The 24,282-nt window shown below is 37.5% G+C and overlaps 1 protein-coding gene and 1 long non-coding RNA gene across 3 annotated transcripts in view; both read right to left on the bottom strand.

Moving 5' to 3' along the window:
- On the bottom strand, positions 1–18,285 carry LOC122531799 (LHFPL tetraspan subfamily member 2a protein). Of its 2 annotated transcripts, none has more exons than XM_043660004.1 (5): positions 18,093–18,285; positions 1,690–1,866; positions 816–1,091; positions 606–719; positions 1–494 (listed from the first exon to the last, which is right to left on the bottom strand). In XM_043660004.1, the coding sequence occupies exons 2-5, from the start codon at positions 1,814–1,816 to the stop codon at positions 352–354; spliced, it is 660 nt and encodes a 219-aa protein (XP_043515939.1). In that variant the 5' UTR covers positions 1,817–1,866; positions 18,093–18,285; the 3' UTR covers positions 1–351. The 2 variants fall into 2 exon arrangements, with proteins under 2 accessions (XP_043515939.1, XP_043515940.1); XM_043660005.1 differs by lacking the exon at positions 18,093–18,285 and adding an exon at positions 1,962–1,983.
- Positions 18,286–20,886: 2,601 nt separating this feature from the next.
- Positions 20,887–24,282, bottom strand: part of LOC122531801 — an 8,040-nt gene continuing 4,644 nt past the window's right edge. The window contains exon 3 of the long non-coding RNA XR_006307402.1: positions 20,887–21,383. This is a non-coding gene — a long non-coding RNA (uncharacterized LOC122531801). The remainder of the gene's footprint in view (positions 21,384–24,282) is intronic.

The following is a 24,282-nucleotide window of genomic DNA, read 5'->3' as shown; positions in this document are numbered from 1 at the left end:
TTTAACAGCATCCGGATTTATTTCTTTCTTGCACAATATTATTCTTCTCTTATACCTTATTTCCTATGAATATCTGTTTCATATACATTTATTTGCATACAAAATGGCAGTAGTAAAGTACAGTTGACTGTACTCCTCTTAAAACGATCATAACGTTTGCATTTTAATTGAAAATCTGGGAAAAAACTGGCACGGAGTCTCAGTCGAATTGATTTGGTCCCACGATAAGTTCTTTTTCTTTTTTTTTTTTTTTTTTTGACACAGATCCAAGGAAAAGTAAGAGCGTTTTCTTTATCCTTGCTCCGCCAGTGAAGATATGGATATTCTCGATATTCCCCAGTCTTTCTAGTTTCACGCGAGACAGATTAAAGTTTTTCCTTCGTTCATCTTGTCCTGAACCTTGTCACTAGCTGTGGACTTCTCTGCTTGGCCACTTATCACTGCGCAAACGAACGTCAGTCCAACTCCTATTATGGCGCTATAGAAAGCCCAACCTGAAAGTTGTATAATACCTCTTTCAATTCCTTCGCGCGATAATAAATTAAAGTCTGCCTGCTATTAAAGATTAGAGTATCGTAAAGCTGCAAAGATTTAATTTTTATCACCTAGGGAGCATTCGGCGAGGTAGAAAGCGTCAGCTTCCGGTCCACAGATCCTCTGAACCCTTTCCGCGCCCCAGCCCGCGGGATACAAAATCATCCCGAGCAAGTAAAATATCCCTGTGAATAGAAAACAAAATAACATTGATAACTGAAGAAAAGAAAAAGGACTCGACGAAACGAAAAAAAAAATTTCAATTGCATTTGAAACATTACCAGCGATAACCTGTGCAACACCGGCCAAATTGAAGATGCTCTTTCTGCCGATGCTTTGCATACAGCAGCCGACCAAAGCCGCCAGCACCGTCGTCGACATGATCGCCAAGCCAAGAGACAAGAAGAAGTACGAGGCTTTCCAGCAGCCTGGAAACACGCTGGAATCCGTGGCGAAGCCGTCCAAGTTGAAATTCGCGCAGTGAGCCTTCTTACCGTGCAGCTTGATGCAGCGATTGAAAATCCCGACTGTTGGCACGTAAAACTCCGACCCGTTCTCTAACGATTGGAAATTAAATAGACAGAAATATCAATTCTTTATTCGTTCAGATTTCTGGAGTAGGAATAAATTCTGGAAAGATGCAAGTGAAAAGACTGCGAAATCCCATCGTGGTAAAACACGAGATATTAATATTCTAATCAAAAATGAATCGTGAAAATGTCCTTACCCATCTAATTATTATCAATAAGAATTTCAAAATTCTTTTCAATAACGATGTACAATATAATTGCGAATGTTTCTGTAATTTTATATTTTTACGAAGGCGATTAGAAAAGATGAAATGAGAGTAGAAGATCGTTTTAAATTGTGTATTAAATGAAAATATCATTTAAAATGAATGTTAGATGTCAAATAAATAATACGCGCACTTCCAAATTTTCTAACGGAAGCCCGACGGATGAACGTTACGACAATTAAACTTAATTTATTATTAACATTCTCACTAATATAAAAAGATACGAATCCTGCACACGTGCGGTTGGCAATTGCGAAGGGAATACCTCTGTGACTCACGTGCGCTAAGTACTTGGTTAAATATACGCACGTTTGAACGTTCGGCAGTATGCTAATGATTAAACAAGAGAAAATAGTTACTCGTGTCTTTTATTTGCGGTCCAATGAGCCATTTTGGAGTGATGAGCGCCGATAAAACTGCCATTAACGCCACCAGGGACAGCAACGTCCACAGTAAACTACGACCAGTGACTATCACATAGCACATGCTGCCGTTCGATTGTACATCTATGCCATCCTTCGAGCACTAATCTCCTCCTGCAACATTTTTCTCTTTAGAATAATTGTAAATATGTCGGCGGGGGAAAAGCAATATCCGTCAAAGAACTAATTTATATGGTAAATATACGAACTTTTACTGCTTCGATCGCCAGAGTTTAACGAGTTAGCGTTCATTGACATTAAACGATGTACAGTATTTTATGATACAGTCAATGGTTCTCTTGTTTCGGTTTTAATACCTATTTAAAGACAGAATTTCTAATAAAATATCACGTTTCATTGCAACTGCACGACTATTTGAAGATAGGACGAAACATATAATCGGGACGCTTTGATCAGCATGTAGCTGCAGCACATAAATTTTATCGAAATGTACAAATTGATAATTACAAGCAGCACATACTGCTTTCTCTATAGAGTTTCTCGTCTATCATGAAAATATTTCTTAATCTAACTCGAAGTTCTGACATGACGATTAGAAATGAAATCGTTACATCCCGGTAATTTTATAATTAAAGTGTAATTGAAATGAAAAATGAGCGAGAGTCTGGATTTTGAGCACCGGTACATTTGCAATTACTACCGTTCTCCATAGTTGGACAGCATATTTCAACTATTAGATCACTCCATAAGTAACGCGGTTTTCCCTCAAGAGATAACGCAATGGAATTTTATTATCAGAGAATTAAAATCTAATATAGCGGAGCGAAATGTAGTTAGAATTAAAATAGGAAATTAAATGGAAGCATCATGGAGAAGTAAGAAATTCATTGTCGATTAATTTCTACTAGTTTTGCCTAGTCAGATTCGATCCAAGTTGACTTTGTTACGAGGCAGGATTCGTGTGTGCGACTTATAAAATTCGCCAGAGGTCAACGATTCGACGTTTCGGGCAACTGCGCGAGAATAAACGCCACTCACATAATATTTCGGGGAAACGTCACGTACCGATGCCTTTTCCTGCGAACCGACGAACAGACCGGCATTAAAAGTAAAGTCGTTAAAAAGCTCGGCCGTTGCACCTCCTTCTCTCTCGTTTCTACCCTCCCTCCGCGTTACCGGTTTCGATTTTTTATTTTCCGAATTAGTGAGAATCGTGAACACCCATGCCGACGAATAAAGCGTCATTTTCTTGCGACCGATCGTAAAACCGACGAGCACGTTCGCGCCGATCCAAATCGAAACGACTTCGATCGGTGAAGAAGGAAATTCGAGCTGACATTCTCATGTTCTGTTTCGATTTGACGGCATGCTCTATCAATACCGTATCTTTCTCTCCTTGGAATTTCAAATTCGAAAGGATTCGAGAAGATTTGAACGACTGAAATAAATATGGCGAGTCAATAATAATTTCTTACTAATATTTCGTTAGTTTCAATTTCAGTTACTGGAGAGGGAGCAACTTTTTTAGACCCGTCTGGATTCTTTTATAAAGTGTCAATTTCATCTAATAATTGATATTTTCGAGATGTCTAATAGGATACAGAATTACTTATTTAATTTTACTAATTAAAATATTATTATTTAGATACCATCGTTTAAAACGAAGTAACAAATCGGGTAACAAAGGGAACGAGAATTTTATTTGAACAATTATTTAAATAAAATTCCTCCGTCCTCGGAAATTTCTAAAGGAATTCCCTTTTATTCTACAAATAAATCGGAATTTATTGATCTAAAAATTCGGTTCCTATATTCTATCCAACAAAGGCTTCTCGCGTTTTATTGTGCCGAAGAACGAAAGTTGGAAAGATCAATCGGAAATCTGCCCCTCCCTCAAAACTGACCTATTTTGCTTTCTAACTTTAGATGAACCTATGTTTGTGCCCTGTGAATGATTTAGTGGGCGATGGCCCTTCGTTGTCGAACGCGTGCTACTCTCTCCACGACCCTTGAGATTTTTGATCCCCTTTAAACACCGCAAACTTAATCGCTTTCATTCCTTCGCGTCGGATGAGCGACTCTCTTTGATGTAGCCGCAACGTGGCGAATCAGTAGGCCACGATATAACGTGATATTTGTATGAGAAAAAAAAGAAGGGTTCCTTGACTTCATTCTGTGCTATTTTTTTATTCATGCAACGACACGTGGGATTTCTCGTCATATCTCTAACTGAATATTGCAACGCCTTTTTTTTTATTATATCTCGACGCCTCAAATGAGTTGCCGTCTGTAATTTGTGTTAAATTGCTAAAATTTCGGGTATTTATTGTGATTTTACTTAGTATTTTTTACTCTTTTTGATAGAAGTAAATCGAATTAAAAATTTTATGAATTATTATAACTTTCGATACTTAATAATAATCCAAGGAATAGAAGGAAATGAAAAAGCCAAAAGAAGCCACAGTTCCCTCACTTACTAACAATTGCAACCATCTTCCAATCCCCTGCGACGACCAAATAATCCATTGCAAAAAAGTAGCAAAAAATGAATGGAACAATAGATGGAAAACATCTAAAAGCACCCAACTACACAAAAGTATCCAAGACTTTCACCAGCAAACACCAAATTTTAACAACAAGAAAAAAGAAATAATTATCACACGCCTAAGAACCGGTCATACCAAGCTGACACATGAACACAAAATCAAAAAAACTACACCACCCACCTGCATTCATTGGTTGCAATAACCACCCATTAACAATAATCCACGTACTGCACGAATGCCACACCATAGAAACCCAAAGACAGAAATATGGAATCAATGCAAACATAAACCTGACTTCTCAAAACATACAAAGAGTATTAAAATATCTCAAAAACATAAACTGCTACAATGGCACCGTCGTCGCTATCGATGTGACATTAAAGAAAAATAGAAGAAGAAGAATAACGCAGTTAGGAGCAAAGAAGAAACTAATGATGAAGAGAGGAATATTTAATCAGAAAGGAGACAATTAGATCTAGATCTATGAATTTTTTAAAGTATTGGTAATTAATCAATATAATCAATATAATACTGTATACAGCATTGAAAACTCAACTGTATACATACGATATCTTTAAAATATTCAAGAGACCAACGAAAAACACGTACTTAATTCTCAGCAGCAAATAAAAAGAACAATTTTCTGATTGATTAATAAAATAAAATTTTTTAATTGTTTTTCCACGGCTCCCGTATTAAAAATTTGAAGTTCAACTTTTTCTATACTAAAAACGAAAGAGAGAAACCAAGCAATAATCGTATCGCCTTCAGTGGTAACTGTGGGGAGCAACGATGTTTAATTAAATTCGTTTCACGCTGTACATCTGCCAGTCTTATTTTTATCATTTCTTGCGCGACCTCCTCGAGAGCCACTCCAGAAGCTCGGTTTACTTAGGATCGCCCCTTAATCGCTGTTTGTATTTATACTGTCTCCGAGTTCACGTTTGAATTTAATGAATCTCTGACACCGGAAGACACGTCGATTCACTGCTGGATAGAAACTCGTGACCTCGCGGGGGAACAAGATCGCCTCAAACTTGTTCCACCATCGAACATCTGTCGTTGCTCTAAAAAAAAAAAAAAAAAAAAAAAAAACACGTGGCACTGTACTCTTGTCTTTCTCTTTTCTATCAAGTGTCTGGTATTAGAATGTCGAAAGTGTTTAGTTTTGCTAATTAATAACAGCATCGAAATTTTCGAATTTTGGAATTTCAGATTTTTAAAATTTCAGAATCTTAGAATCCCAAGGGATTTTGGGATTTTGGAGTTTTAGAATCTTACGATTCTGTATTCTATAAAAGTTTAGAATTTTAAGTATTCGAACACTTCAGAACACTTTGAATTTCGAAAGTATTAGAATTTGAGAATTTTAACTTAGGATCTAAAGTCCCTTCAAATTTCTTAGAATTTAAAGGTTTCTTTAAATTTTGCACATTGATCGAAATAACACTCGAGTGATTTGCAAATGAAATGTTGCATGAAACGTGACGTTAGATGCCCTTAATGGGTTAATAGATCGCGGTTTGAATTAACCATTCAAAGTTCGAAGGAGGACGGGACTGTAGATAAGACTGATCAGACCACTTGCATGTAGGTTGACTGTAGTTCGACAGCCTCTCTTACTTCTTTTTTCCATTTTAATCGTTGCGTTCATTGTTGTGGCTTGCCACGCCTTTGTTGAATGCAGTAGGGCCCCATTGTCTCGACGTGAGTCCCCTTGCTGAATTAATTTTCGATGTTTAATTCGTCGGAAGGGAGCAGGTCGAAGTAGTACGCCTCTAAACTAGGTGGAACGAAATTCTACTCGATCGAGTGGCAAGGTTTCTGATCGAATTAACACGTTCGCTGCCATCGGTGACATGCGTGACGTTTTAAAATTACCTTACAATCTCGTTTCAAACTTCAAAATAGACGAATACGTTTCGCGAAATTCGGACAAACAAATGAAATCTATGTAGAGATTAATAATTTTAGATTTCATCCAGTGGATATTATAACAAATTCGTAATTTCTCATAAATACACAAAATTGAATGTATTGTAGAAAAATACAAAAAAAACAGAACTCTCGTATATACTTGTAACTGGTTGTATATCCTTTGGTCGTAGCGAACGTGTTGAGGCTCAATAAAATTTCCAGAGGGGACAAATTTAGACGTGAAGTCGGTCTGCTTCGATTTCAGTCTGCTTCAGGTAAATGAAGGCGAAGAATCAGTGAAGAAGAATAAGATTTCCGCGACGTTGGTAAATTTCTTCCTCGCCTCGGGCATCGCGGAATGCGATATCTTTCCTTTTCTCTCGCGTTGTGGCCGTGGACAAGAGGCTCGAACCATTAGTCATCCAGCAATGGGTCCTCTGTCCGGCAGCTCGTTATCAGAAAGGCGCAAGTCGACGGCCAGTGCGAACTCCACACTCGTAAATTCAAATCACACGTTTCCGGCCCGCGGTCGTGTGCTTTACGAGCATTCTTTATTTCCAAGGGGCAGTCAGGATCTTTAATCCCATGCTTTTACATAATATCTCTATGAAAAAATACGAGCCCTCCTCATCTTCGCGTGTTTACTCTTTCGCCTCTTTTTTGAACCTCTTTATCACGAAAAATTATTAAATGCAGCACAGTATGTCTTCTGTCTTCTTCCGTTAGAAATTTCTAATTTTTTTTTTTTTTTTATTGATAGTGGGATTAATTTAGATTAATTGTGACGGGTGGTTAATTAAACAGTGTATAAAATGAATCAATCTCTCGATCTAAAAATGCATAAAAATTCGCAATCTAATAAAATCTAACTTATTAAAAAATTCGTAACATAATTTACACTAGAATTTAAAGTATTTCACTTTATGTTTTACACTCTTCGTGACAGAGGTTATAATTCTAATGGAGGTCTAATGATACCGATTACTTTTGCTCGCTATCGTGACTGTCGATAGCTCTCTAATTTAGTACAATTGAGATCCGTCGAAATTAGCAGTATAACAACGTAGCAAGCAAGCGTGTAAAACAATTGGGCGTTCGATTACAGAAACACAAGACACCTACTCGTTGCATAATCCAACAACGATGCAGACCATCTGCAAGGCAGCTGTTGGACAGGTGCTCTCTTACTTCTCCACTCTCTTATTTTCGTCCCCTCTTTCCATCGAGAGATCCTCCCAGGTTCACTTTCTTCTTCTTCTTCTTTTTCTTCTTCTCGATTCTCCCCCTTTCTTTTTTCCTTTTATTTCCCTCCTCCTGGCGTGCACACCGTCGATTTTATCCGACAGTAATTTATCGTGATTTCAGCCGATCATGCCCGATTAAATATTTTGGGAAAACGATTCCGCGAATCCGCCTCTCGGTAATTCCTTAACCTTCTATAGGCCTGTGTAACTTTCAGGTCACATGCTAACATATCGACATTTTACCAAATAATTTTAGTTTTTTCACAAGATGACGTATGCGTCTTAATTATATGATGTCTCTGAGATAATCAATAACAATGACGGACAACAAAGAACGCTGCAAAAAGCCGGGGTATAAAGGAGTTACAGAAATAAAATGTTCCAAATGCAACGTACATCCATGTTTAACGCCAAGTGCAAACTGTTTTATGGAATTTCACGCTTAAGCTTTTATGCAGAGAGATGCAAATATTGTAAACCGTTGTTACTTCAAAGTTGCAAAGTGCATTAATTATAATAAAATTGTTTAAACTGGCAAATTTTTTTTTTAATCTGCATACATAGGTTTATAATTGCATAAATTTTTTTATATTTAAGAAAAAAACTCGGCCCATAGAGGGCTAAGCTACGTGCTTTGAACATCGAGACGACGTTTGCATTTAGCAGACTGCGAATTTCTCTGCATTTGCGGAAGATTAAAACCGCATAGAATCCACGCGTAATACGCAGAAATATAGAAGATGTAGCATTTGTTGTAATTAATCTACCAGAAGTAGTTTAATCGAAAAATATTTCGATTGCTGTAAATTTCATAAAATTGTAGAATCTAAGTTTTTACTTTAGAGTTGAAGACTTGTCAGTCTTCCAACGTTTCTAAAATTGTCAATTTGGTTCAATTATCTTATTCGTTACTTATTCTAGTTTAACTTGAAAGACAAATAATGTAAATACGTGACAATTACGTAAATTAATTTCATTTTTTATAACAATCTTTTCATTTACAATCTGTGAATAGTTTTATCGTGTATTATGTATGCCCGATGCTCTATAACGGACGAGTGTCTAAAAGCGATTAATTCTGGGTCCCTGCGCGTTCCACACGTTCCTTCTTCGATTTCCTTGACTTTTAATTCAAGGTTTCGTCGATGGCGGATTACCAAGCTGAATTTCCTTTTGTTCACCGGAAGATTTACAGTTTCGTAGAACGATTTGCGTTCCTGGAACAGCCACGCCTATCCCCATAAATCTGTTTCGAAAAGGCTACGGCATTCCACGTCCCCAATATATTCTTTTATAAAAACATGGAAAATACCGTGCGCATTCTGTCCACTAAATTACGCACTCGATCGATATGTCATTGGCCATCGGGAACCACATAAATTTTGAAATCTTTGGTCCTAACTTCTCTCTATCATGGGAGACGAGACATGAACTATCAAATTTAAATTAATAGTTTGACAGACTTAAATTAACGTCGAATCAATTAAATTAAATTCCCGAAACTTCAGTAATCCAACACAAATTACTACAATCATCTGTAATGTATCAATCATGCAAATTTTACTAATAATTAATTTTCACAAAATACTCTCTAGATGTCGCGAAACATAAAAGTATCGTATAATGTATAATTGATCATTTCAAAAAATAGTTATCACTTATCAAGATTTCGTATAATCAATCAGTCTTCTTTCTATTTTTCTCGTCCACGTCTATCGATTCGAGTTTGACTCATCAAGCAAACGATAGAATCGTTGCATAATTCACACGCTGATCGCCGGCGCGTGCAACGATTACCGGATGTTAAACGACGAGTCGTTTTGCCGAATATAAAGGGTTAAAGATCAACGATCGACGCGACCAAGCAGGAAGGATTACATACTTCCGAGGCGAGAGAGCCTTATTCAGGACGGAGCTCAGCTCCTCGTGATAACAGTTCAATGTTAGGCGCCTCTCCAGTGGAACGACCGCCACGAGATAATTAAGGTACCACGAGCAAGACGACCAGCTTAACGGTGATTTCCAAGCGCATCTAGCTTAAGTCCGGCAATTAAGATAATGGCCGATCGCACGCTCCAACTGTGCGTCTACGTGGCCGCTTCGTCCCCTTCGTGGACATTGATAGGTACTTGGAACTCTCTTGGAATTTTTATCCTTCATTCTTGGGAATTACTGTCGTCTGTTGCTGGTACGAGAGTGAAGATTTCTGTATGCAGGAGGAATACAAGTGATTCACCAAATTTAAATTATTCGAATATATACTTGTTTCTTCTTCTGTGAATGTTTTCGTGAAATTTCTTTAATATTGCAACGAAACACTTTGTCTAAAGTGTATATAGAAATTGCAAGATTTATGCTGCAAAAGATCAATATCATCACTTATGATATGATACAATAAGTGTTAAAGACGGTCTTACTGACTTTTTTGATATAATCACGTCCCTATGAAATATATACTTGTATTAAATACATTCGTCGATATAGTCACGAACGTGTTTCACAACAGCGTCGACAAAATTCTAGAATATTTTGTACAACTTGTCCATCCATTCCATGCTAGATTTTGAAATTACTTTCACAGAACCGCTGACTTTTAAACCACGTACATTCAGATTGGTTTTCAATCGCGTTCGATTAAAATTATTTTACGTAACGCGCGCGCGACAAAAATCCGCAAGATTCATTCTTCCACGTCGATTCAACTTTCGTAAGTTCGTTGCTAACACGTTAAAATGATGCTGCGCGTGCTTCTATTTTTCTCCAACGCGAGCCGACGGTTTTCATTCGCTGTTGGCGCTCCCGGTTCCCATCGTTTCATGCCCTTCCTCTTTCCATTTGTTCCTGCTAGGTCCCGGGCTGGTTCAGAGAGCCAGCATAGCCAGTCGCTGTGTCATCGAGCCTCGATACATCATAAATATAAATTGATTTCTGGATACGTGTTGGTACAAATGGGACACACGCGTCCGCGAGTGTCGTTGGCATACGCGTGCAGACTGCCGGCTTATGTTACGGAATGTTAATGCGTTTTACCGCGGAACGCGTGTGCATACACACGCCGAAAATGACGAGTCAATTTTTCGAAGCGACGCTCGATTTGCCAAGGTAATTTGTAAATAAGATAACGAGCAGTTAGGGACTTGGCAGATAGTAGAAAATTTCGTAGTACGTATGTACTTTTCACGTAGCCAGGAGATTTTTCTTCTTTCTTTCACCTTTGTTACAAGCGTTACTAATTTTTTTTTTTCAAGATTTTTGTTTCATCGAATAATCTATCTTTTTAAATTGTTCCTAGTGTATCATGAACGTCGTTGGATTTCCGATAATTTTTTTTAAATTATTGCATTTTTAAATATCATTAGGATAGTAGACTTTTGGTTTAATGAAATTGTTCCAGTGTAATTATTTTTTAGTATTATTAATAGATCTTTGTTTTATTGGACATTTTGTCTCGGTGAGTTATTTTAGTGTGTTACAAATGTTGCTATATTTCTAAATATTATTGTTACATATTTTTGCTGACGTATATTGATTTTACATTTCCAGTACATCCAGTGTACAGATCATAGACACTTTAGGATGATCAATCAACCTTCTAAAAAATATCTGCAATTAAATACCAAACATCTAACTACTTGATGAAATTAAGAAATTGATCACTTTGATTTTTTAGTTTCAAGAAAGCTTCGTGTCATGACAGTGACGAAATTCACTCGGCTTCATACCTAAATGTAATATAATTTATTAAATACCAAACATCTATCTGCTTGATATAATGAAATTAAGAAATTGATCGCTTTGATTTTTTAGTTTCAAGAAAGCTTCGTGTCATGACAGTGACGAAATTCACTCGGCTTCGTACCTAAATATAACGTAATTTATTAAATTGCAATAATCGCAGCTTCGGCTCGCTGGAAGTAGCAAGTGGGCATTTCCTGAAAATCGCGATAAAACCGTCCGCGCAAAGTGCTATGAACTCGGAGAACTCTTGATAAATCTGAAACGAATCGCGCGATAAACTTCGCCGCTTGCATCGAAATTCCTTTCGATGCGAAAAGAGAGAAAAGAAGGAATAACCAATAGACAGTTGAGACTCTCCTTCTTCTCTTTATACTTTTTTTCTGTCGGAGAGCAATAAGCTCTGTCGCCAAGGTCAATCGTCGTTCTCCGATTACTCTGTAGCTTCTGATTCCTTGGAAACTCGCATTAACGAGCGATTACGAATCCATTCCAGATCGGTGAGATTGCCACAGGGGCTGGTTTCCTTCGGTAGAAGCCGACAACAACGCTGCTCGGATCGGTGCAGCCGGTTGGAAGATTAGAATGCACCGTGCATTCGCTTTCCGAACGACTTGCACGCGCGTTTCCCATCACCGTGAACAGAGTCCTCCCAGAGTAAGACTTGGAATCACTCTCGGTTTCTCGTTGAATCAATATTCCGAACGGAGCTAGCGCCAGGATAATCTTGAACGCCTTGCAGCAAGATTCTTTTGCTTCTACCGTAGAAATATGTGAGTCAAATATTTCACACGGGGCTCTGAATTTTGTTGGAACAAGCATGCGATTTAATATTCAACGCCTCTGAGGAAGATAACAATTTACTTCCTCGGATGGAAATAATTCTTTGAACAGAAGTAAAATTGATCGACTGTACACGAAGCTCTGGATTTCATGAAATAATCAACATTCAACATTTCGAAAGGAAAGGATAAATTCAGATACAAATCCTCTTCGTGAGGATTTTCCGAGGGCAGTCTGATTTTATTTTATCGATTGTACAGTGACGTCAACGTATTAGTCAGAGTACAGGATAAGGTGTTTTTTTTTTTTTTTTTCATGCTAGAAGCCAACAGCTGTACGTTCGTTTGCGCTTTCGTTTATTTGTTAGGCGGTCGTACACACAGTCGGGCCACGTGTAGCATTATTTAACAAGACGTCCCTCGAATCTCAATTAATATGCATTACGTAGAATTGGTTCGAGGGATCGAGAGAGGGACTCACCAGGCAAGTTTTAAGACATCGAGCATATAATTGAAGCGGATAAAATAATTGTGTACCATGATCACGAAGAATACATACAAGATATCCAGATTATGCACGAAACAGAATTCTTCTTAGGTTACACACCCTAGTGATTATAAAAAAATTCGATATTTGCGTAAATAGTTTGAAGACTCTCCGGCAGAAGCCTGTGAACTACTTTCTGGTTATTATTATTAGAAAGTAATTTAGAAAGAGTAGAAAGTAATTGGGAGAAATTTTCGAAGAAATATCAGGAAAATTCATCGATCAATGTACATTAGTATCTTTAACACGACAGAACAGAAGTATATAAACGTTTTTCCAGATCTGTCATCAGAAAATGTATATATTTTATTATATATTATATAATAAATATAATGTAATATTTTATAAATAATATTATATTAATTATTATTATTATAATATTTTATCATATATATAGTATTATATATATATTTTATTAATTTAACAATTTATTTATTATATAATAAAATACTATATATATATAATAAATAATATAAATTATAATATAATATAATAATATAATTATATATATAATAAATAATATTTTATTATATATATATTATTATATACATTATACATATGTTTTATTAATTTAACAATTTATTTACTATTATAAATATTTATAATAATAAATAATAATATAAGTCCAACTTGAAATTTTCGAAGATGAACACGTATATATTTTCATATTGTATTTCTGCGTCATCAGATTTCTCGTTTTCAGAAATGCACAAAAATCCGCCATCTAACAAATACACCGTGTACCATCGACGAGACGGTTGATTTGTCGCGTTAGTCAATTAACGACCTAATTGACGTGTCGTCTTGCCCGTTAATTAAGCATTATCGTGAAAATCCATTTGCGTGTGACCCAGTTCGAGGCCTCGGGGAAGACTATCCGCCGACAGAAAATCGGATCGACTCCTCTTTGTTCGTCTTGGACGCGAGTCGCCCGCATTCCACTGTTAGGTACGTACCGGGGGAAAAAAGGCGGCCAGAGCCGTCCATTTCGAGAAGAGGGAGGGAAAAAGAAGAAGAAACGAAGGAAAGAAAAGGTGAATTTACAGGCGAGCGTGGTCGTAATGTAGTCAAGCCTGCCAGTTCAAAGCGAGCTCATGCGAGCGCGAAGACGCGACTCGATTCACGCTTTGAAGCGTGCAAGTACAAAGAACAGCGGAGTGCTGCCCCCTACCCGCTTGCAATTATTCTTCGCGTCTCGTTACTCTATTTTCAGGCGTATCATATTTTTACTCTGTTTCAGAACCGCTGATATTTCTTAATACATGTGAGTGAAACGTATTGTCCATTACGAGTCTCAAGCTTTTACCAATCTTTTTTTTTTTTAAATTCGACAAACATCACGCAACGTTAACAACGCATTACGTAATATTAATATCCTATTTGACGTTAGATTAGCGATAGTTGAATGATAACACGGAAAGATATATAAAATACATCTTTGATATATCTTTTCGCGAGATTTAGTATATACAAAATAATACTTTTACCGAGGTTCTTTTTTAATTATATTCTGACAACTATATCCGCACTCTGGAGAATTGTTTGAATTTCGAGTATACGATAATTAATTTTCAAATGATTTTTTTTCCCTGTCAAGTTTGAAAGCACGAGGAATATAGATAGATAGATAGATCTTTATTGTTTTTCTACAAAGCTCCTACTCATCCTCCACGCATCCTCGCATCTACTACTTAAACATAATTGCTAACACTAAATAACGGATACAATACTGATCTTCTAATACTAAATCTGTCAACTTAATTCTGGCAAACAGGAGGAATATAATCGAACCGTTAGGACGGATCGTGGAGGGCTGTTGCGAAAGCAGCATTTCCTCACGGAAAGGAACTCGTTACCGAATCCATCTTCGGCTGTCACGATATGAATCGTAGGGCAAATATGGTCGGATGCATAAAGTATGCCCGGCCATATCGGCCGGCTGGCCGTGGTCTAGCAGTTTAGCCATTAAAGTTTCCCAATAAGGTGGCTTTTACGCACGCACGTGAACACTGGACGCACCGGCCAGACAGAATCGTGGCTCGTTCTCGCGTGGGAAGCGATAGTATTTCGATATCACCCTCGCGAGCGTGGACACGCGTGTCTCAACGCTTGCACACACTCGCCTGAATGTACATACGTGCCCGCGCGTTTATTCGAACCGGCTTCTGTGAGTGCACACGCAGAGACGCGTGCATCGATATATACATACGTACAAACAGAGAGGAGGATACCTTTGGATCTTGCCTGCCGTTTAAATGTGCAGTTTGTTTGCAAATTGCGTTTCACGCAATTGCGTCCCCTCCTCCGATCGGACTCTGATGACATTCGAGATATTCGGAGACGAAACGAGATGAGAGCTTTGAGAATGTCGAGATTGATAAGAACGAAGAACGAAAAATTGTACTTAGATTGTTGCGCTTAGAGTGTCAGCCACCTGGGAAATATTCGAAAGTCCGTTTCCTTCGTTCGTGAATTGAATTACAATTTTAGTTTCTCGTGTGTTGCGAGTTATATTAATGCAGTTATATTGTATTTTAATAATGTTATATTCTAATTTATTTTAATATTATAATGTTATATTTTATTTTAATATCAAATGCAGTTATATTTTATTTTATTTTAATATGAAGGCTTTGAAAACTTTACTATAGATAAATTATAATCGGTTCGTATCAACTGTGTATTAGACAATCTAGTAATTTCGACAGTGAATATTCGATAAACTTGTATTATATTAAACTTATATATTGAACTGTAACGTCGAGAGAACGAAAGAGAAAAAAATCTGAGCAGAGATGGTGCTCAGATTAAAATATCCGAAATATTTAGTTTCTTCGTAGAGATAATTCCTTTTAGAATTCTAAAAAGAATTCATTTTGTACGTTTACGAATTCAACGATTCAGCGGATGTCGAACGGATACGCAAGAATCGCGTCTTAAGACGAGGTGTTATTACATCTTTGCTTTCGTTCACACGCGTAATAACTGTCATAGGTCTTGTGTTATAGTATCGTCGAGAAAAACGGGCCAGAAACTTCGATCGTTTGTCAAATGAAAACCAACACGAATATTCAGCATTTCGTCCCTTGATAACTATGAACGTGACCGTCCTTTCTGAAGAGGGCATTGAAACCAAGAAACTGAAGCAACATTGTTGAGATAAGATATCGAAGTAATAAAGAAATTGCAATTTGTCAGAGAATTGAAGACGTCGAAGCAAGAAAGATATGAAGAAGATACGAGGAAACTGTGAATTTTACTGGGCAAATGAAGATATATCGAGGCGAGGAAGATTTGAAACGAAGAAACTGCAAAAAGAAAAAGAAAATATTCGACGAGTTTCCGTGCAATATTTGACACTGTTACGCGAAACAACCTTGCTATCTCGTTTCACTGAATGAACGCGCTTCGGTTGCGGACTGCTTACGACGAAAATTCGCAGAGTCTGCCTCGCTTTTGGCGATTGAGAAGAATTGAACGTCAGAAACAGGGAGGCGAGCAGACAGGCAAAAAACGAACGACCGAGCGAAAGCACAATTAAATTAATCATCGTCCTGTCGCTTTCGTTTAACCGTAACTCGTATCAATTCAATTCGGTGTGCAGTTCCCTTAAAATAAATTCACGGCGAACAGCTAATTGCACCGTGTGTCAAAGAATTGCCAAACACCATAAAAATCGTACGACTTTTTTATTTGTTAGTTGGTTAGTTAGCTCAGTTGAAAGATAAGTTTCGAATTCTTCGACTCTACAAAGGCCGAAATGGTAATTCGACAGAAACTTCTTCATTCTGTAATCAAATTTTAATATTCGTTTCGATAAATAATATTTTATAATTAAATATATAAAATATTATATTAATATAAAATGTTAATATAAATATATAATTTATTAATATTATTATTAAATTATAATTTATATTAACATTCTATATTAATAAAATAAATAAAATTTTATTATAATAAAATATATAATTTATTAATATTATTATTAAATTATAATTTGTATTAATTAATATATTATAAATGTATTACGAAATATTTTATAATTAATCAGACAATTTGTGAAGTGTTAGCATGTCAACAACACAGTGTCGAATTTGCAAATTTTATTATTCGCGAGAATACTGAAAAACGGCGAGAGATGTTCGTACATTCGATACGTTAAACTTTTACAACTCTTCGCGAAAGAAAAGATCGTACAGCAAAAGTTTAAAGGATCGTTGCGAAAGAAGGACTTTGATCTTCGAGACTATGATGAGATTTTCTAGAAGAAACGCGCACGTAAATTTTCAGCTGTTGCGATATATCTCGCGACCGGTGTAAAAACGATAATAATTCTGAAACTCTGAAGCAAGCGTGCTTTTAATCGTCGATCTTTTGAGAAATCACGGCGGGGATAACGATTTCGTCGCGTCGAAGGGCCCGTGCGCGTTGGCTGCGAGCAAAAAGAAAAAAAAAAAAAGAAAAGGACGAGAAGAAAGGGAGCCGAAACCACCCTGCGATGCATAATTCATGGTGGTGGGTCCGGCTTCATGGCACACCCCGATGCTTCATGATGTAAACAGTCGTAAATTAATGCAATTGGCCAGGGGCCTGGTTCACTGGTGTATCCCGACGAAAAAGAGAGAAGCAGAAGTAACCATAAAATTGTTTACTTCTACGACTACGAATGTCATTTGGTCAGTACGCTTTCACACTTCGTAAATTCGAAGATTTCGACAGCTTCCTGTCTACTAATTGGCTCCATTAGACGAAGGCAATGAGACTCGTTGAGGAAAATACTAGCGAGCAACAGAATATCATCGAATTTGCTTGGACTGCGTGGACAGTGATCGAGTGTTTCGCACGATCGAGAAAAAAAAAAAAAAAAAAAAAAAGAAAAGAAAATTGAAAAGTTGAAGAATTAAAAAATGCTCGAAGCCTGTGGATAATACTATCGTTATTTTAGCAACAATAGTATGATATAAATTTCACGACGATGTCATTAAGTAAAAAAATCTCGTTTGAGGATTTAATTAAAGTATTTCCAGCTTGTGGAGTGGCCTCTGCCAATTGTTTCGCGCTCGAAGCAAAGTCAAATTGCATTGCCTATAGTATGATATAAATTTCACGACGATGTCATTAAGTAAAAAAATCTCGTTTGAGAATTTAATTAAAGTATTTCCAACTTGTGGAGTGGCCTCTGCCAATTGTTTCGCGCTCGAAGCAAAGTCAAATTGCATTGCCTATAGTATGATATAAATTTCACGACGATGTCATTAAGTAAAAAAATCTCGTTTGAGAATTTAATTAAAGTATTTCCAACTTGTGGAGTGGCCTCTGCCAATTGTTTCGCGCTCGAAGCAAAGTCAATTGCATTGCCATTAAGGGATCGCGTGTGTCATTCGAGATCCGACTATCAATGGGGTCTGTTTTGCATCGCAAAGGACTGCTCCCACTATTGTTCGCCTCTGCCTCGATAACTCTGCCCCGATACAGAGCAGAAAAGGGACAGATATTCGGCTGGTCCGGTTTTCGTTCTTGTCCGTGTCCGTAAAATTGCGCGCGAAATTCCGATTACCGGCGGGAAATTATCCAAGTAAACATCGTCGATGTCAGTGTCACTCACCTCGAATCCGTTTCCCTCGCGAACCTTTTTTTCCAGCCGGTCGTTAGAAAGAAAAACAATAGTCCGCCGGTGATTGTGTGACTCGTGGGAATCCCTGAGAAATGATCTGATCAGGGCGAGCGTTCCTCCTGTCAAAGTGAGTGACTCGGCGTAGTCAACGCTTATTTCCTGAACGTGGAGTTGCGCGGTCAAAGCGCCGAGCTGAACTGAACCCGAGGTGGCTCGCGATCGTCGCTATAACGCGTGGCCAACGTGAACGGCGGACATGTTGGCGGAACATGGGGCTCCGTGGCGTTTGCATTTGTTCTTTGGCAAGCTGAAGATATTACGCGAATTCACGTTTCTGGCGGTGGATGACGAAAGAAACGAAACTTCTGAAAGTTTGTCAGCTACGATTTTTAAGAGGCGCAACCGGAGTGACAACGAGAATTAAGTCGAATGAATTAAGTGTATTCTAATAGTTAGAAATTAGATTCGCGACACGATAAACGGTGACAAAGTTAACTAAAATTGAAATGTTAGACTGTCAGGGATTTTAATCTATAATTCTCAACTCTGAATTTGATGTGGCAGAATACTCTTAAACAATGTTTATCAGACGTCGACTTGATGCTTAAGAGTTGCCATTAATTGCAAATGTTCCCAAAAGGTACATTAAGGAAAACATTTGCATGAAGAATTTCGAGCTGGAAACGATTTTAATTGTAACAATCATGAAATTATTTAGAACTGGAGGAACTGAAGTTCGATTAAGAAAGCTATGGACATTTAGAGGATGGTAATAAAGATAGTAACGATTCTAGCAATTAATAAACGGGTGAAAAACAATTCACGTTTCTGGCGGTGGACGACGAAAGAAACGAAACTTCTGAAAGTTTGTCAGCTACGATTTTTAAGAGGCACGCAACTTAAATAACAACGAGAATTAAGTCGAATGAATTAAGTGTATTCTAATAGTTAGAAATTAGATTCGCGACACGATAAACGATGACAAAGTTAACTAAAATTGAAATGTTAGACTGTCAGGGATTTTAATCTATAATTCTCAACTCTGAATTTGAGACTTATGTGGCAGAATGCTCTTAAACAATGTTTATCAGACGTCGACTTGATGCTTAAGAGTTGTGCCTGTACCATTAATTGCAAATATTCCCAAAAGGTACATTAAGGAAAACATTTGCATGAAGAATTTCGAGCTGGAGACAATTTTAAAATTGTAACAATTATAAAATTATTTAGAACTGAAGTTTGATTAAGAAAGCTGTGGACATTTAGAGAATGGTAATAAAGATAGTAACGATTCTGGTAATTAATAAACGGGTGAAAAACATTCTGGTGATCACCCTTTTAACTGAAATCCTCACGTTTACGAATCTAATCCCATAAATGGTCCTGACACGGACCATTGAGCCACTTATGTCAGTGTCCCTTTCCACCAGAAATCGCTCGATACTTCCCTGCATAAGCCATTTCGTCGTTTCATCCTTTGGGGATGAAATCGCCCTGGCATTCTTTCGGCGTCGGATTACAACCACCATGGGGTGGATGGTTTACGAGAGGGTATTCTACACCCTTATGGGACATAAAGGCGCCAGCATTTGTGGATTTATTGCTGGTGTAATATTTCGTTGTTTCAACGTTCGGGGAATAATAAAACAAATATTCGACGTTTTGATATTTTAGTTTTTTCGGCTGTTTGCAGCATGCGACGATAATTATAATCAATTTGTCCTGATCAATAGCGAGTAATATTGTCTTTATTTTAATGTATAATAATGTTGGATTTATTTAAAAAATAGATGGTAGAAAAATTGTTAATTTAATTGGATCATTAGGCTGCGAATCTTTGTGCATTTGGGAAACGTAGAAGGGTGCAAATGATGAATGTATAATATTCAAAATACAATATTCATGATAATGTTCTTTAGGAGGATAAAAGAAATCTCTATTTAACTTCTATTCATTTAATATCATACAGAAGAATTTGATTTTGTAGATAGAAACAGAATTTGTCAATTGATATTGTATCTTATTTATTGTATTACAGACGCGCTGTAGACATAAGTTTTCATGTAGTTCGATGTTCAATTGGTTGTAATTTTGACAGCAGTAAACCTCGTGAATAAAAATCGTGCTTTGATTTCTGTGAAAAAAAGAGTCATGGTAGATAAAAAGAGCAAATACATCGTTTCTTCTCGAGATAAAATGTCATCGATTGGTGGTACATATCTGTACATTTATCTGTATTAAATATGGTTTATATTAATGGTCACATTAATAGGCGATACAACGAGGAAATTGGACGAGACTTTCGCGAGCGAATTTCTAAAATACGCTGACGAATATAACGTGCATCCTTTGCCTAGAATTGTAGTAAGCGCCTTTTTAAAATTCAGTTTTCCAATGGAACTAAAAGATGAACTTCTGTTTGAGAAAAACATTATCGAAAGTAGCAGAGCTTTATGGACCTTCGCCCGTCTAGCACGTTATTGACGTCCGAGAAGTAATTATTTCTAAATTAGAAAATGATCGATAGACCGTGGATTTTTGCGCGGATTTTTTTGTAAATTTGAACAAACATAGAAAGTAAATAATATGCAAAAATATTAAAAATATCGAAAATAATATGATCGTTATGATGGCTACTTGAAAGATGAAACAAATTTTCACAACAGATTTATAATTCTGCAAAGTAGATCTCTACTATTTAATAATAAATATAAAAATAAAAATTTGCATATATATATATATATATATATATATATATATATATATATATATTTTTTTTTCGATTAACTCCAGGTATCTACGTGTTCCCTTCGATGCAGAAAACTGTAGAAACAGTGTTTAATTTTCGCTACTGTAGATGATGTTGGATGACAACCGTGTGACACAGTTGTTGCGAGATACATACATCCCGTTGCTTTCTGACGAGCACCACGCGCCCGCCCCTGTGAAGTTTGCCAGCGAAGCTTGCTTCTTTCGAACAGCCTGCAGATCGTAGAGCTGTAGTTAACCAACGGACGCGCGACTGACTGGCTTATGCTACTCGAACGCGAATAGGTTGGATGGTTAACTGAGATGGTACTATAGCCGTCTTCAACGGCCTAGTTAGACGTTCGAACGGGCGCACCGCTCGGCGTTTTCCCCCCTCGTGTACTCTGGTTCGTTCGTTCGTTCGTTCGTTCGGGTCCTGACCCTCGTATGCGAGAGAGCGAAGCACATGGCCACGGTTTTCAGCTCGCGAGTTCCCCCTTACGTAACAATTACCGTTTGCCATCGGCCGGGGAGCTCTCCTCCTTCTCTCTTTCTCTCTCGATACGAACGAAACGAGTTCCTTCGAAACCGACCCGCTCGCTATCTCAATGAAGATTCCCTTCATCTCCATTGGTACACGCTGGACCACGAAGGTCGATCATCGAGCTTCTCGCCATTGTCGCGGCTTTCGGCAGATTTTCACGGCTTTCCGACACGTCCGGATGTCTGGACGAGGTTCGAGCTTTTCTCTCTGACGCAAGGCGAGGAAAGTTTCTTCAATCTGCTTTGGGAAATCTGAATGTTGAACCATTGGATCTTTGATGAGAGAGCAAACATTTTATTGTGACGATTTTATATATATATATAAGATCAACGGGACGAAAAATTTCATTTTTTTGATGATTCCTTCGTTCTCTAGATCTTAATCTTAAATCGACAGGGCGATTTATCATCTTGAACGTTTCCGTCGTTTTGAACGCAAGCTGTTCAGTACAGAAGGGGCCCATAATACGGAAATAATCGACCCGTAGGTAAAGGAGATTCTCTCAAATGAAGTGACATATTTTTCACGCAGCTCGACGAAAAGGTTTCTCACCAAAAACAAAAAAAGGATTCGCCTACTTGGGTCGAAAAATTATTCGTTTAATAGACAGTTTTGTAATTCTACAAAATCTACGCGTGTCTGTTCTTCCCCCCGACCTTCGCGCGTCAAGTTCTGGTACTTGAACTAAAATTAAAAATATCTCTTCTAAATTAATAACACGTGCGATATGATTTTTTTCGCAGCCATATCGATGCGCGAAAAAACATATACACGGAGGTGAAATCTCTGAAATCCCTTCAGCTACAAAAAAAAAAAAAGAAAAATTATTACTGCCACGTTAACGTCTCTCCTCCCCCCTCTTCGTAGCGTACAAGTCAACTTTCGTTTGTTCACGTCGCCGAAAAACGACGGAGATATATTTCAGATGGAAATACAGGGTGGATCAAAAGTTTCCTTTTAACAAAATATTAAAATATAAGGGAAGAAAAAACTGACTAAACTCAGGTACAAACATGATTTTTTCTCATTACGATTTTAAAAATCATTTCTTTCAAAACGTTGACTGCCAGAGCGTTCTCCGCGGAGAATAGATTACGGATTTATTTTTGGGCCACTCTGGTAGAATCGCTACGTCACGACAATTTACTCCAAAACGGGTGACTAAATCTCTACGAGACGTCATTCACCTGTCTGCGTCTACGGTTGAATCCTGCAAAATCCCGATAACGTCTCTCGTATATCTCTGCGAACGTTCGAATTTCAACGTTGTGCGTCGCGTAACCTCTCCAGATAAAAGACACGGATTATCCAATTACGCGGGAAACGATAAAGTTTCATATTGTAATCGTTATGAAACTCGGGCTGCGTCGTTCGCCTCTCGTAGATTGTTCGCTTAGAAGAAAATAAGATCGTTAAGTTGTTTATTGCAAAACGCGTTAGTAGAGGGGGAGAGAGGAAGTGCGTGCGTGCGTGTATGTGTGTGCGTGTGTGTGATGAGAGACGCGTCGCTCTCCAACAGACACTTCTTGCAGTGACACCTCGATCGTTTGGCCGAAATGCGCCAAGGACGACGTAGAAAACGCTAACCGCCGCGCCGATCTACGATGACTTTCTTCTCTCTCATCGTCGCTTCGCTCGATGTAGGTTATCGCGAAGGTTAAGGCTACTAGTGCCTACGAGCGTAATCAAGAGAGAGAAAAAGAGAGAGAGAGAGAGAGAGAGAGAGAGAGAGAGAGAGAGAGAGAGAGAGAGAGAGCATGCGAGCTGGCAATTTTCACGGACGGGAGAGAAAGAAAAAAAAGGAACGTGTGTCACGCGAGATGATCTTTCGACTGGATTTCGCGAATGAGAGGCAGGATTCAATCCTTCGTTCGAGATCCAATTACGACTTACGGATCCAACGAAAAAAAAAAAAAAAAAAAAAGATATCAAAAACGACCGCTGTGAAATTTCTAATCTGCCTCAACGATAAACTCGTCGATCTTTTTAGAACACGCCACGCCGGTTAACGCCTTGCCCTGGCAACTAGTTCGCGGACCATAACGAGTGACCACCAAACCCGTACACGATAATTCGTCTTCTTTTCGAATTCATCGGTATACATCACTGGATAGAAATTACCAAGAAGTGATAAATTTATTATTTGCTTTGCCTGGGTTATGTTTCAATATACTTGAAATTAGTATATTGAAATTGTTTTCTCAGTATTGGGAATATATTTTATCTTAATACGAATAGTAATATTTAGAAACGTTCAGAATCTCTTTTCCCTGAAAATCACATATTTCAACACAGTTCTATTTAAACGCCTTAACTACTTGCGCTGGCAACTGATTGCGGACCATAACGAGTGACCAAACCGAATACAATAATTCGTCTTCTTTTTGAATTCATCGGCATATCACTGGATAGAAATTATTAAGAAATGATGAATTTATTATTTGCTTTGCCTGGGTTATGTTTCAATATACTTGAAATTAGTATATTGAAATTGTTTTCTCGGTATTGGGAATATATTTTATCTTGATACGAATAGTAATATTCAGAAACGTTCAGAATCCCTTTTCTCTGAAAATCACATCTCTCAACACAGTTCTATTTAAACGTCTTAACCACTTGCCCTGGCAACTGATTGCGGACCATAACGAGTGACCAAACCGAATACAATAATTCGTCTTCTTTTTGAATTTCATCGGCATATCACTAGATAGAAATTACTGAGAAAGTGATAAATTTATTATTTGCTTTGCCTGGGTTATATTTCAATATACTTGAAATTAATATATTGAAATTGTTTTCTCAGTATTGGGAATATATTTTACCTTAATACGAATAGTAATATTTAGAAACGTTCAGAATCTCTTTTCCCTGAAAATCACATTTTTCAAC

The sequence above is a fragment of the Frieseomelitta varia genome, unplaced genomic scaffold (genome assembly GCF_011392965.1).
Source record: "Frieseomelitta varia isolate USP_RPSP 00005682 unplaced genomic scaffold, Fvar_1.2 scaffold_417, whole genome shotgun sequence".
Taxonomy (NCBI): Eukaryota; Metazoa; Arthropoda; class Insecta; order Hymenoptera; family Apidae; genus Frieseomelitta; species Frieseomelitta varia.
This window is presented reverse-complemented; position numbering and strand designations above follow the sequence as displayed.

Bases quoted from the DNA above. Each gene is read 5' to 3' on its own strand.
- LOC122531799 (XM_043660004.1), bottom strand. From the start codon at position 1,816: ATGTGCTATGTGATAGTCACTGGTCGTAGTTTACTGTGGACGTTGCTG. The intron at 1,092-1,689 runs GTAACTATTTTC...TCCAATCGTTAG, and splicing joins ACCGCAAATAAAAGACACGA to AGAACGGGTCGGAGTTTTAC. The intron at 495-605 runs GTGATAAAAATT...TACAACTTTCAG, and splicing joins CCTCGCCGAATGCTCCCTAG to GTTGGGCTTTCTATAGCGCC.